This window comes from Pseudonaja textilis, chromosome 3, assembly GCF_049901715.1.
Source record: "Pseudonaja textilis isolate UNSWEBS1 chromosome 3, rPseTex1.2, whole genome shotgun sequence".
In the NCBI taxonomy this organism is placed as follows: Eukaryota; Metazoa; Chordata; class Lepidosauria; order Squamata; family Elapidae; genus Pseudonaja; species Pseudonaja textilis.
Genome location: NC_141992.1, coordinates 117,704,679 through 117,719,524, shown reverse-complemented (window position 1 = coordinate 117,719,524; position 14,846 = coordinate 117,704,679). Strand labels below are relative to the sequence as shown.

Here is a 14,846-nt window from a genome sequence, read left to right as displayed (position 1 = left end):
AGACCTGGATGAAGAATACAATTCAAGAGCATTGGCTCCATCCTTGGTTCTACAACCCACAGCCGCTGCTCTCGCCTCTGCCTTGCTCATGCAGAGAAGCGGGATGCGCGCCTTCCAGAACCGGCGCCTCCGACCTTCGAAGGAGCGTTAACTTCGTTGGGGATCCGTTCTTTCTCCGCCTTAACGGCCAGCAGGATACGCTACTTTCTTAGGGAATGGCAAGTTTTTGACTTTTCCTGCTAGGAAGCCCCGCACGAATTTCTGCAGGATGAGGTGATGTTGCGCGCCTAACCACGAGAGGGATTTGCCCATTGGCTCCTTTTGGTTATACGGAATTAAGAAAACGGCTCCCAACGACTGAATTGAGTCTGAATTTAGGATTGAAAGGAAGAAGCTTCCGGTCCACTCAAAAGAGCACTCGTCAGACATTGTATAAGCTGAGGGCTTGCTGGGGTTCTTTCTCACCCCTTTACTCAGTGCTCGCGCTTTGCTCGGACGAGCGAATTGGAACATTTCGGGCGCCTCCGCCGCCTCCTCCTCGCCCATCGCAGGTGGCGGCGGCGGCGGCGGCGGCGCTTCGCTGAGGGAAAAAGAAGACAGCGCAGCCGCCTTGCTTGCTTTCCCGCCTGCCCGCCCCAGCCGGCCTCAGGAGCAGCAGCTAGCGGCGGCGGCGGCGGCAGCAGGCGCGCGCGCTCCTGCCGGCGAAGGGAGGAGAGGCGAGGAAAGAGAAAGGGAGCGCGGCAGCGGCGGCGGCTGTCACAGTATCGTCTCATAGCCGGGCAAGGCTGGCAAGCTGAGGTGGCCGCACCAGAGAGCGCCGCTGCCGACCCCGTCGTAAGGATAAAGGAGCTGGATAGAGATTCAGTCAGACGTCAGCCTCGGCTAGAGAAAAGAGCCAGCCTCTCGGAGCACGCCGGCGTCTCTCTCTCTTTCTCTCTCTCCCCCCGTGTGTGTATGAAAGAGCTCGCCTCGCTCGGAGCGTTTGGCGAAGCACGCGAGTTTCGCAGTCGGAGAGGGAGGCGGCGGCGAAAAGGACGCGGCGGCAACGGCAGGATGCTGCAATTGGGCAAGGTCAGGACCTTGCATTGAAGCAGCCCGGGGGGCGCGCAGCCACCTCCCTCCAGCCCACCTTGAGGATTTGCCTTTTGTTGTTGGTATATGCTCGGGAAGCAGCAAGCAAGGGCGACGGCGTTGGGTGAGTCGTGCCATTGCCAGCAGCAGGAGCATCATGGATGGTGCCCAGGCTTGCTGTCTCTCTCTCTCTCTCTCTTTTCCCCTTCCTTGTGCAGAAGGATTGCCACTGGCAGAAGCAGGAGGAGGGGCCGCATTGTAGAGGTCTTTCTCTTCTCTCCCCCCCTTCCCTTTCTCTCCTCCACTCCCCCCCCCCTTTCTTTTTTTTTAAAAAAATCCTCTCTTGGGGTTTGGGTGAAATACCCCCGATTGTCTGGGGTTATAAATAGGTTTCGTTTAATTTTCATTTCATTCGCCGAAGAGGCATACGAAAAGCAGGCTAATTCTACCGCCTGTTTTCCCCATATTTGTCCCCCATCCCCTTTCTTTATACGGTCCCTCCCTCGCTGGTTTTATGTAGGGCATCGGCTTTTCTGATCACCTGGCAATAGTATTCTCCCGAGAGCTTGGAAATCGTAAATACCTACCGGGGGCGGGGTGGTGGGGGGAAGAGACAGGCGGATGGGAAGGAGACCTCATTTAGTTTCGGGCTGCCGCGAAGCATGGCATTCGGATCCTATCACGTTTCATGTATGTGGAGCCGATATTGAAGTCCTACGTGTATGTGTGGGGCTTCGTCTTGCATTGGAAACGGGGAAGGGGCCACCTCCCACCCTAGCCTGTTTGGTTCAGAAGAGCTTTTCAATAGTGCCATTTCAGAGGACTTTTTCGGGCGTGTGCGTTATAATCACAAACGGAACGGAAGCGGTCCTGGTCTTGCATCAATGCCTGTGAAAAGGAAAGGGCTGCCTTGATATTTGACTGATTTATAATTAATGGCTGAAAGGAAAGACGCCTCTCGTTCGATCCATTTCCTCCCCCCCCCCTTCCTTTCCCCCTTTCTGGTGTGTAATGTGCTCGCATCGATTTGCTTCTAACCTAGTCTCCACTGTGAGTCAAGTCGCTACTGAGGAGGTGCAGCAGACGAGACAGTAAATGGGGATGCACAGATTCAGCCTTTGCTGGAAATGCTGGAGAAATCTTTTCCCAAAGGGGGTTGTATTAGTAACTATGTAAAGTTTTGTTTTTATTTTTGAAAAAGTGCAAACATCAACATGGAAGAGAAGGTGCATCTTATGCAGGGTACATGTTGAAGCACGCTTTAAATGGAAAGGCTAATTTTATTTAGCTGAGAAATGTATGGCTAACCTTAACCATCTCATCCAGGAAACTTTGCAGTAGCTTGCTACAGATAATTGGGAAAAGATTGATAAGCCTGTTATTAGACTGTCAGCTATTAACTTTTATGAACTGCAAGGAAGTGTATTTACAAGCACTTTTAAAGTGTTTGTATGGTTTCTTATGGAAGGCAGTTGGAGAAGCAAAACTTTTGGATCTCAAAACATCTGAATACAAAAAAAAATATGTGACATTATGCAGCTTGGTGCATTTCTACGTCTTTGCAAGATATAATTAAAAGGATTTTCCCAGTACACTGAGGAATATATTGTCCATTTCATGTTGGCATGAAATGGAAAGTCTTAAATCCTCATCCTCTGCCATATTTTTAATTTAAATAAAGACACATAGTCTAACTTTCTGTTAGCTACATATAGGGATATAGTGCTTGATTGGCTATCTGTAGTACTTTAGATACTGTTTTTGAAAATAAATACATTTCACATTTCTCAGAAAATAGCTTGGAATTTTCACCATGATGTAAGTCACTTCTTGGTCCATGGATTATCTGGTGGCTATAAGCAAAATTGAGTTTCTCTAGTTTTTACACAAATATGAAAAAATATTTGTTGTTTTGTATTACATTTTTGAAGTCTTTAGATGTGTTTCTTTAGCAATCTGGGACATCAAATGCCCTACATTTGATTGAATTCACCCTTTTCACAGTATACAGTGAAAATGACTATTAAAATTATGTTCTTCAAATCCATTTGTGTGGACCAGATTAATTAAATAGGCTTACACAATACTTTTGAGTTTGTTGTATTTGAGAAACTGTTTCCTATTCTATTACTATGTAACTACTACAATATAAAAACATGAGATTCCATCTTGAGGATGCCTTCCAGACATAGTGTTTTTACATACTGTTATGTAAGAATGATTTTTTTAAAAAAACAACTAAATATAAGCAATTGCTAGATGTAATGTTGCTTAAAAGTACTGTACAACTAATCACTGAAAAATATAAACTTTAACCATTTATTACATTGCATTTGTCAGAGTAAATTATAAAGACTAGATTCCAAGGAAGTATTACTATTGTATCTGTATTGAGGTTCTTTAAAAAAAGGTAACAAAACTATTTCAGTATGGGTTGAAAATATGTATCAAATATTCCTAAATGAATGAATGTTTGTTTTTATTCATAAAGGTTGGCTTATAGTGCATACAGCTGCAGAGAATGAAATTTTATTTATAAATAGTAGCATAATTTTTATTTGAATAAATTGCTCTGAGTCACAGCAATTACTCTGATTTATACCAGTGATAAAAATAAGTTGCTTATGATTGAGTATAAGTAAAAGCTGATAATATCAAGGAACATGAACCAGGTTATTCTTAAATAGTTTTAGATGTAATCTTAATATAGATCTGGCTCTGTTAATAACACATTTTTGCCTACAGTGTGATATTATAAAATATGTCTGTTTTATTATGGCTATTTTTGTATTTAATTTGTAACAAGTTTCCAAATATTTATTTATAATAAATATTTATATATAATACCAAATATTAATGATTTAAAAAGAGATGAAAAAGGTATATAGTAACAGAAGCTTATTTTGCTTCCTTTTTACCTTGAAATAATTTATTAGTATTGAAATATTATCTTCAACTATATTGTTACAGTGAATTCCAGAAAAATAAGGTAGGTGGAGGAAGAGCACTTTTCAGCAACATTTCTTCCATGCCATTTATATAAAAGTTTTTAATGGGGTGGGAAGCAGCCATTCATATTCTACTCCTGCTTTGATGCAGTGGCCTGTTCCCATGAAATGTTTAACTGAGTCAGTGAGGATATTGCATATTGTGAGCACCAAAATGGGTTAGAAGATGGCCCACTTAACACAATCCTATAACATTAAATTGAGCCCTAAGCAGGTCCCTTTTTTTTTTCGTATGGTTTAAACTTAGCCCACCAGTCAGCTTTGTCACAAAACATCAAAATCCAGTTGGTTGCCCTGTTTTGCTTGTATACTCCTTTCAAAAAAATAGCTGAAAGGGAAGTTGACAGCAGGGAAATCCAGCCAGAGTGTGAGTTATACATTTTGATATGAATTGGGACTTAGGGCACTGCCAGTTTCCTTTTCTTTCCATCTACTCCATTTTCTTTTTCATATTATCAATTCTTCAGGATAGGCCAGATCTCTGTCTTACATATTGGCAAAGAAAATCAGAAAATAAAATACAAGCTGAATAGTCAAGATCTTGTTGATGATCCAGGCTCTGTAAAGGACCTTGGAGTACTCATCTCAAATGATCTAAGTGCTAGAGCCCACTGTAACTACATAGCCAAAAAGGCATTAAGAGTCGTTAACCTAATCCCGTGTAGCTTTTTCTCCAGTAATATTGCACTACTAACTAGAGCATACAAAACATTTGCTAGACCAATACTTGAATACAGCTCATCAGTCTGGAACCTGCATTACATATCGGATATTAATACAGTCAAGAAAGTCCAGAAATATTTCACGAGAAGAGTTCTCCACTCCTCTACTCATAGCAGAATACCTTATGCTACCAGACTTGAAATTTTAGACCTAGACAACATAGAATTATGCCACCTTCGGTCCAATCTAAGTGTAGTACATAAAATTATACATTGCAGTGTCCTACCTGTCAATGAATACTTCAACTTCAACCACAACAATACAAGAGCACACAATAGATACAAACTCAAGGTAAACCTGATTGCAGGAAATACGACTTTAGCAACAGAGTGGTCAATGTCTGGAATACTCTACCTGACTCTATGGTTGCTTCCCCAAACCCCAAAAACTTTAACCTTAGACTGTCTACGATTGACCTCACCCCTTTCCTAAGAGGGTCTGTAAGGGGTGTGCATAAGTGCACCAATGTGCCTACCGTCCCTGTCCTAATGTTTCTTTTTATTCATATCCATTTCATGTATTCATAACCATATTTATACTTATACCTTATCTAATACTTGCTTGACATAATTAATTAATTAATTGATTGATTGATTGATTGATTGATTAAATAAGCATATTCTAGAACTATACTTTATTGAGCTGGGCTATAACAACAAAATCCTCCAAGCCCTATTGCTTTTCTCCTCCTCTTCCTCTTATATTTCAATAAATCATGGAGGATTAATCCTGAATCTCTTCTTCCATCCCAGAAGTTAAGGAATGTTTCTGTTTTCTTTGTTTAAATAAGAGTTATTTGCTTCAAGGCCATCTCCCTGGCTCTCTACACATGCTGCCTGCTGCCTCCTTGGTCGGCGGGGAGAGGGAGTACAGGTAATCCTCAGCTTACAACCACAATTGAGCCCAAAATGTCTCTTGCCAAGTGAGATATTTGTTAAGTGAGTTTTGTCCCTTTTAACACTTTTCTTGCCATAGTTGTTAAGTGAATCATTGCAGTTCTTAAGTTAGTGGCATAGTTGTTAAGTGAATCTAGATTTCCCATTGACTTTGCTTGTCAGAAGATCACAAAAAGTGATCACATAACCCCAAGACACTGCAACCATAAATATGAGTCAGTTGCCAAGGATCTGAATTTTGATCATATGACTACGGTGATGCTGCAATGGTCCTGAAAAATGGCCATAAGTCACTTTTTTCAGTGCTGTTGTAACTTTGAACTGTCACTAAATGAACTGTTGTTAGTCAAGGACTTCCTGGAGTAACATAGGAATGGGTTTCTGACCTCAAGTACATGGGATCCTAAGCACTTGGAGAGAAACCCAGTTAGTTCAATTGCAGGTTGCTAGGACCATTGGTGAAGACATTTGTATGGATTAGAATTGGCTAGGTCAAGGATGTTATGAGTCCAGGGCTACTTGGGCAATCAAAAATATATGACAGTTCATAGTACAGACAAAATTGACAATCATAGGTAATATAAAACTGGGTGATGGGAAGTAAGGTGGACTTGAGTGAATTTATTTATTCTTTTTTCGATACTCAACATGAGACTAATTTGAATTAACTCTTCATTTTAATTTTAATTCAGTAAAAATTATTTCTAAGAAGTATTCATAGCCTCAAGAATGTGAAATTCTCCTGCAATTATTCTGACTGATTTGTTACTACTATAGTTCATTTTATAATGTGAAGCTAGAGTATCATGCTCATGATGGTTAGGTAAGGAGATACTTTGCTTTCTTCCAGTTATGGAAAGGACAAAGAAGAAAATGTCCCAATGGAAAAAATTCTACCAGCCTCTCATTATCAAATTTGGAGCATTTGTTGGAACCAGTCCAGTTTGTTGTAAAACAAAACCAGACCATCTAGTTTGGAGATAATCTGACTGGCCTATCAATTTTTTCTCTTTTTGATGTGATGAAATTCTGTTCATACAACTCCTTTTTAAACTTAATTTCTGAACTTGTGAGAAAAATTGTTTGATTTATACTGAACTAAGAGGATATGAAGTGCGGTATTGTGTTATAGATTGTCATCCCTGAAAAACAAATGGAATTAGTACAGCAGAAATGAGAAATCATTTGTTTAGATACTATATTTACTACTTTTTAGGAGACTCAGGTGGAGAGGGGAAAGAAAGTGGAGAAGGAGTTGTAAAGGAGGAATTGTCATGTACAGGAGGCCCTGGAAAAAAATGTTGCCTTGTTTCTTATGTTGCTTTTGAAGAGATTTGGTAGTTTGGCTCTTGGTTTGATTGTAGCCGAGCTAAATCAATTAAGAGTTTACATTATACTTTTGTGTTTCTGATCACATTCATAAGAAAGTGTGGTACTGATTCTCACCAATTATGGTTAAGGTTTGTAGGGTGCAAAAAATAGAAAATAGAAACTATATACTGTACATCCCTGGAACCCAAGGTAACTTCACTGACCTCAAGAAAGAGAAGAAGTAAACCACTGTAAACTTTATAAAAATGCTTCTTGGAGTTGTATAATGTATAATGACAGTCCCACAGATATGGAGAAGCAATGAACTAATGTGAAATTATTTTGTAATACTTTTTTCACAATACAGTTGAAAAATATCTGAATAGAAGATACTTTGTATGATTTTTGTGAATATCTAGTATTTCTTCAGCCCCATGATCAGTGTTATTTTAAATGTAGTACTGGAGTGTGATGCTTTAATGGCTACTCATTGGATATGGAACCCATGGCATGCATTAGATATATGTTTCTTCTTTTTGGTTTTTAATCTGAGTTTTATAAATATTTTATCCATGTGTGTTGTATTAACATTTATATATTTCTTTTGAAAAGTGTGAATAATACTATATAGCCATTTATTTAGTACTAGGTATACAGAACTGTCACATTCAATAAAAGAATTCTTTCTTCAAATATATGTCCTTCCCACTTCTAGAATATATTTTCTCTCCCATTTTTAATCCAGTACTACTTTCTTTAAAAGAAACTTCCCTTATTTAATCCTGAAGCTGTTTGTCATCTGGCCTAGTAAATATGTATAAGACTTGGCTGCAAAGAAGAGAGCAAAGCAAGCAGGAAAGAAAGTGATTGTCTGCCATTTTACTTCCTCTGTGAAAAGTTGGGATCTGTTTGTCTGTGCAGTGTTCATTGGCCAAACAAAATTTAGGAAAAACAAAATATTCCAATAATTGAGGGACAAAATTTTATTACAAATTTCCTAGAAATACTATGTTGCAAAACGATTGAAAAGAATGTAGAAGTTATAAAATCTTATGGGAGATGATGGAAATGTCAGAGAATATCATGGATGCACCAACAGAAAGAATAAAGTATTTTCTACCTAAAAGCCAGAAGATTCAATAACAGTCTTTCCTTGGTATTCTTTAGATGATGGTATAACTTTTAGAATTGGTAAACAATTTGGAATTCTGGGAAATATAGTCCTACATATTAAGAGAGTATTAGTCTGGGAAAGGCTACTGATCAGAAATGAAAACTGATTACAAATAAGTTTGTTCATTTTTTAGCTTTTCCCCAAAGCCAGATATAGCCTACTATCCTATACCACCACTGACTTGCTAACAGAAAATAACATCTGGGAAAAGGTACAGGACAAATAATACAGATCTGTTTAAAATAAAATATTTTATCCCAGACATTGCAAAAATACAGTGGATATGTAAAATATGTGTAATGCTTGTTTTTTTTTTAAAAAAAAAAAACTTCTCCCTTTAAAACAACTGGGGAGGTGGAGCTTGCATACATTGCATAATTAATCTGCCCAGGGCAACCCTCGCTCTTGCTAAAAATGTCAGTTTGACAAAAAGATGTGAATAGATTTTCTGTAGTATGATATACAACATATATAAATATTGTTCCCATATCTGTGCTTTTATCATTTTAGAATATTTTGTTCTATCAGGTTCTCCTATCTGATTTTTTTTAGTTTATTTGAAAATTCACAGTTATAGTCTTTCCTACATCATAGTTGTTAATAGATGGGTCGATGAATAGTGACTTCCATTATAGTAAGAAAAGATTTTAGAATATGAAGTAGGTTATCAGCCTAAGACATATCTATGTCATATGCAACATTCCCTGCCAATGGTTAGGACAATAATAGTTAACTGTGGCACATTTTGATAAGTATGCTATAAGACAGTGGTGGCTAATGTTTTTGGGCTCCCATGCTGAAAATTACATGTGCACTCACATGCACCCAGAAGGCAATGCCCCGTATGCATGTGTGCATGACCCCCCGCATGCGCCACACATCTCTGTGTATGTGTGCGATCCCCTGCATGTGTGCCAGATACCTGACAATCAGCTGTCGGGTGGGTGGCGCACATGTATGTGCATGTGCAGTGGGGCTTTTCCGGGCGACCTCTCGCATGCTGGCAGAAGTGCCTCTGCGTGCCACAAGTTCGCCATCACAGCTATAGGGTCAAATAAAGCCCAATATATTAATTCAATGCAGGGAAAGAACTTATCTAGAAATTACCTTTTAAAACAATATACTGTTGACTGCATCTGACCAGCTAGGAGATATAGTAGTATTAATATTCAAACACATTTCAAAATATAGTAGTGTACCATACTGACTCAGGGTGTTAAAGAGTGTCAAAATACCTATAATTGGCAAAAATGTAAGGATGATGATGATGATGATGATGATGATGATATTATTCAATCAAGTCCAACTCTTGGCAATTATATGGGCTAGGCCTCTCTACATCTTTCAATCTTGCAATATTTCTTTTAGGTTTTCTATGCTCTGGCTGCAGTCAGCTTTGATGGTGTCTAGCCATCATGTTCTTTGATGACCTGGTTTCCTTTTACCACTAACTATTCCAAATATAATTGCTTTCTCCAGTGAATTCCTCTGCATGACTTGACCAAAGCAAGTGAGATGCAGCTTCTTAATTTTGCCTTCTGGTCATGTCTAGTGTTATGCACTCCAGTATTTTCTTGTTTTCTGTCCAAGGAATACGCAGGAGCCTTCTCCAGCACCACAGTTCAAACAAGTAAATTTTCCTCCTGTCTTGCTTTTTTAAGGTCCAATTTTCACAACTATAGGTAGCTACACCAATGGTGCTTTTCACTTTGTTCTTCCTTGAACAGCCAGGCTAGTCCACTTGTAATTCCCCAGACTTCTTTTTCCCCTCAGAGCCCAACTAACAAATCTCCAGGCCAGGCCCTTCTAGCCTTACCACCTCCCCAGCTTTGCAAATGGCACAAAGAGGCAAACTCGGTTCTCATGGTCGCAAAACCTACTGGGATATGACTAGGTGTTCAAGGAAAAACAAAGTCCAGTTGCCTTTTGAAAAAGCATGTTTGGGCCAACCATGGCCTGGATGACTGACAATCTCCATAGACATAGGTAGCTGTGGGAAACACAATAGAGTGAACTAACCTACATTTAATTGCCAAGCTGTTGTCTTTGCTTTTCTGTACTTGGCTTATGTTCATCATTGCTGTCCAACCCAGTGCAATCTCACATTTTATTTCTTTGTAGGATGCAGTATCGTCAATTAAAACATCTTTTAGTATATAGATATGAGCAGGCAACCATACCCGCTTCAGAACTTCCTTTAATAGTAATAGTACAAAATTTATCATGTTATTTTTTAAAAAAAATATTCATAATAATAATGAATATAATACGATATTCAAGAGAAAGGCATGGAATTGGTCTAATACATAAAAATTGATCAGATACCATCTTCTGTCATTATTTCACATGTTACTTTATTCTGACTAATTATAAATATATTATTCTGAAGCATATGTTAACAGAAAACTCTTAGAATGATTATTACAATAGTTGTTGCATGTTAAAAGCTGTAAAGTAATAGCTGGGTGTGGAATATTGAAAGTACACCGGACAGTTTAAGAAGAAAGAAGAGCATTGGAAAATTATCTGAAATCAGTGAAGAAGATGCACTGATGCACCATCAAGACATACTGGTATTGGTGTATTGGAGAAACCAAACTGGCCTACAAGAAAGAGCAAATGAAGAATAGAAAAGAGACATGGCAAGGCAAAGTATTACCGTGTTCAGCACACACACACATGCGTACAGAGGGGGGGAGGGAGGGGGAGAGGGAGAGGGAGAGAGCGCAGTTATCAAGACCTGACTATGGCAAAGAGGAGGAAAGCTGGAGACAGAGGCATAAGACCAAAGACCAAGCCTTAAGAATAAATGCATACAAACCCAGAATTAAGATGGCAACAGACAGCAGATGCCACCTCTTCAAAAAAGCTGAAGAAACAATGGACCACCTAGTTAGCTGTTGCAAGAAAGTCACCTAGACTGACTATAAGCAACAGCATGACAAAGTATCAATAAGGGTCATTTTTGCATCTGCAAGATATATACCATTTGCAAGAAATACCATTTGCTTGCAAACAAGAACTAATGGGACAAGCTAAAGTGCTTTGAGATTTTAAAATTCAAACAGATAAGCACCTGCCATTAACACCCTAGATTTAACAATTGTTAACAAGAAAGACAAAAAAAAGTCTGGATAGTGAGCATAGCAGTACCTGGAAAGAGCAGAGTATAGAAGAACTGGAGAAAATCACAAAATACAAAGACCTGCAAATATAAGTAGAATATGTGTGGCAAAAGAAAGCAAAGGTAGTATCTAATAGTGATAGGCACGTGGGAAGGGGTGGGATTCAACTGGTGTTACTACTGGTTCAGTGACTATGTTTTGCACAAAACTCATCAAACAATTGAAATGTTTCTTGGGGCATGTGAAAATATTCACATAAATCAACTTTCCATTTCAAGTTATCCTTAATATGAACTATTCATAATCTGAGTTAATTGCTTCCTATATTTTTGAATGTATGCCAGAGGAACAGTTCATTTTAATATGAAGTATTAAACATGTTGCAGATTACTATTTTGTCATGAATTCAATGTTAGTCTATCTCATTGACTGATAATCTATTTTTATTTAGAGAATTCATGTACAGTAATAAATTATACAAAATAAGCAGATTTAGTATGAAAGGGGAATAAATAACACCTGTCAGTTCATGTTTAAAAGCTAGCCTGCATTAGGCTTTTAGTTAACAATGGCCATTGGATTTGGCCATTTCCCGTTTATAACTAAGACTGGGACAGATCTGAACAAATTTTCCCTTTACTTAATGTATGAAAATAGTGTGCTTTTTAAGAGCTCTTTGATATAGAACTGTACTGGAATAGGACATAAATATGCTGCTTTATATGAAGCATGTGTCTTCAGAGTAATCCTTATGATCTGACTCCCTTGTCACTTTCTTATAATTCTGAAGGATTTCTAGAGAACTTTTTATTTATCTTTTAAATTTCTTCACACTTATTTCACTGTTCTATCACAGTGACCTGATTCGTGCAAACTAAGCCACAAACCGGGTTTTGTCTTAGTTTTTATGAACCTACACTTTATGGATTGCAGAACCTACACAACTTGAGTTTTTGAATTTTATTTAATCAACTATTGTTGTGATTTTATTACATCCATCATTATGTGTAAATCCAATCAATCATTTGTGAACTCTCTTTGCTTGTTCGGCCTGGCTTAGCAACTGGTTCAATTCATTTTTCCTACTTTTTCCTCAACCCTTGTCAGTCAGTTTCACTAAATTCCTGAAGGGAAGTACAATTCCTTATGACCACTTGTTGCATTTTCATAAAAACTCCCAACACATTTCTTTGTAATTACTATGGTGTTCGTTCCATCGGGACTCTTTCATTGAAAATGTAGCCATATTCTTTGCTCTAGCAGCAATTTTTATGATTTTTTTTAACAAAATCATATTTCTAAAGCAGCATCGGCAGGGGTGGGATTCTACCAGTTCTATCCGGTTCTATAGAACCCCTTGTTAACTTTCTAAGCAATTCGTACTGTAGTTAGAAGCAGTCTCGATTTGTTTTTTTCCACCCTTATTACATTCTTGGCAGACAGCCTAGACGAGCTTGTGAGGCTTGGCTTTCTTAAAGGGGAAGGGTTGTTTTAAGATTTTTACACTGCTATTGGGAGGAAATACTTCCCTGGACAATCAGCATTTTGAAGAAATAATTGAATAATGAAGCAAAGTTTTTAGTGACAGGGAACCAAGATGAGTGACATTCAGCAAGGCTTCTTGGCTAGCTAGAAGGATTGACATTGAGTTTACATACCCTTTCTGAGTTTTGGTCTAAAACTGGTTTGTGATGAAGCTTAATTCTGTGCTTGGTGAAGTTTAATCCTGTGTTTATTGATGGGATAATTTTCTCTATTCAGCTTCAACAAGCAACAACTACTGTTGTGATTTAATTATTTGTATTGTGTTTGAATTTTTCTTGCCTCATGGTTTCTTTTTCTATTTGGGGAGGGGGTCTTCCTTCACTTCTTTAATACTATCTGGCACTGTCCTTTTGGGGTATACTTCCAAGAGGCAGGATGCAAGCTTGGCACTGATTTTTTTTACTGCCTTTCTGTGGGGCATGTGACCTTTCCTTAAATCTGGGTGATTTCCTTAGGATATCTTGTGAGGTGAGTGAGACCTGCTGGTATTTTTAAATGGTGCAAATGGATCTAGGGGTTACTTTTTCCTGGGTCTGCTTTTTCTAGAGAGCTTAAATGACCTCTGCTAAAGGGTTTCACTTTATGAGCAAGAGTTGGCTGTTTAATAATTATTACTGCATTTTAAATATTTTCATTCCTCAAGGTGCTCTGGCACCCTGTCCGACTTGCAGGCATTTTTAATCTAATGATTGGTATTTAGGGCAGCTTTTTGCAAGCAAAGAAGCTTTTTGTTTTTTTGTACAGGTAATCCTTGATTTAAAACAGTTCATTTAGTAACCATTCAAAGTTACAATGGCACTGAAAAAAGTGACATGACCGTTTTTCACACTTATGACCATTGCAGCATAACTGCAACTGTTGTCCTTGGTTCTGATCTGGTTCAATAGCTTGTGATCCAATGTAAGAAGGATGTTGAGGAACAAAGAGTGAAAGGGTGCAGAAGTATTCATTCAGAATTGAAGGTTGGGCTCCTGGAGAGAAGGAGCATCTTTGGGATTGAAACTCATGTACTGTAGATACAATAAGAAGCATCAGTTGGGTCTAGAAAGAGTCACCAATATGAAACATTAAAGGCTGCATGATTCTGCAGCCCTCAGTAGGGTGGTTTCTTCTTTCTTTCTTTCTTTCTTTCTTTCTTTCTTTCTTTCTTTCTTTCTTTCTTTCTTTCTTTCTTTCCTTCCTTCCTTCCTTCCTTCCTTCCTTCCTTCCTTCCTTCCTTCCTTCCTTCCTTCCTTCCTTCCGGCTATTACCCTTCTTTTCGGCTGTTCTTATTCTATGATACTGTAGAACTGGGGTTGCTCTGAGCATCCTCTTGTTTCTAAGCTGCCTCATTTATTTCTGTTGATTGCATGTATTTTTTAATACCCTGCACAAAGATTAAAAAGCACAGTCCCTGCCTGCAGGCTTATTCTCTGAGAGGCAGAGCACAATAGAACAGGACCAAATTGGGAGAATCTCACCCCTGGGTGTATGTGTATGTGCGTGTCTCAGGTGGGCTTTCTAGCTTTAGAAGGAGAAAGGGAAGGAGGAAGGGACAGAAAGAGAGAGAAAGAGGGAGAGAGGGAGGGGGAGAGAGAAAGAGAGAGGGATACAGAAAGAGAGAGAGAAAGAGGGAAAGAGAGAGAGGGGAGAGAGAGAGAAAGTGAGAGAGAAAGAGAGAAGGAAGATACAAGAAAGAAAAGAAAGAAAAGGGAAAGAAAGAAAAAGAGAAAGAAAAGAAGTAAAAGAAAGAAAGGGATGGAAGGAAGAGGCAGAAACAGGGAAAGGAAGGAAGGAAGGAAGAAAGAAAGAAAGAAAAAAAAGAAAAAGAAAGAAAGAAAAGAAAGAAAGAAAGAAAGAAAGAAAGAAAGAAAGAAAGAAAGAAAGAAAGAAAGAGAGGAGAAAGTAAATGAAATATATGGATGGGTAGATAAATACATGGAAGGAGAGAGGGAGGGAGAGAGAAAAAGGAGAGGAAGAAAGGACATAAACCCTGGCTTCAGAAAACTTTGAA

General features: G+C 38.6%; 1 protein-coding gene across 14 annotated transcripts in view; it reads left to right on the top strand.

Moving 5' to 3' along the window:
* The first annotated feature begins 749 nt into the window (after positions 1-749).
* CTNND2 (catenin delta 2) overlaps positions 750-14,846 on the top strand; it is a 471,659-nt gene continuing 457,562 nt past the window's right edge. For all 14 annotated transcript variants that reach the window (XR_015743082.1, XM_026701042.2, XM_087930702.1 and 11 more), the window contains exon 1: positions 750-1,195. Coding sequence is in view for 13 of the 14 variants with exons in the window: in XM_026701042.2 (XP_026556827.2) it covers positions 1,159-1,195 (37 nt within the window). In the remaining variant the exon portion in view is untranslated. The remainder of the gene's footprint in view (positions 1,196-14,846) is intronic.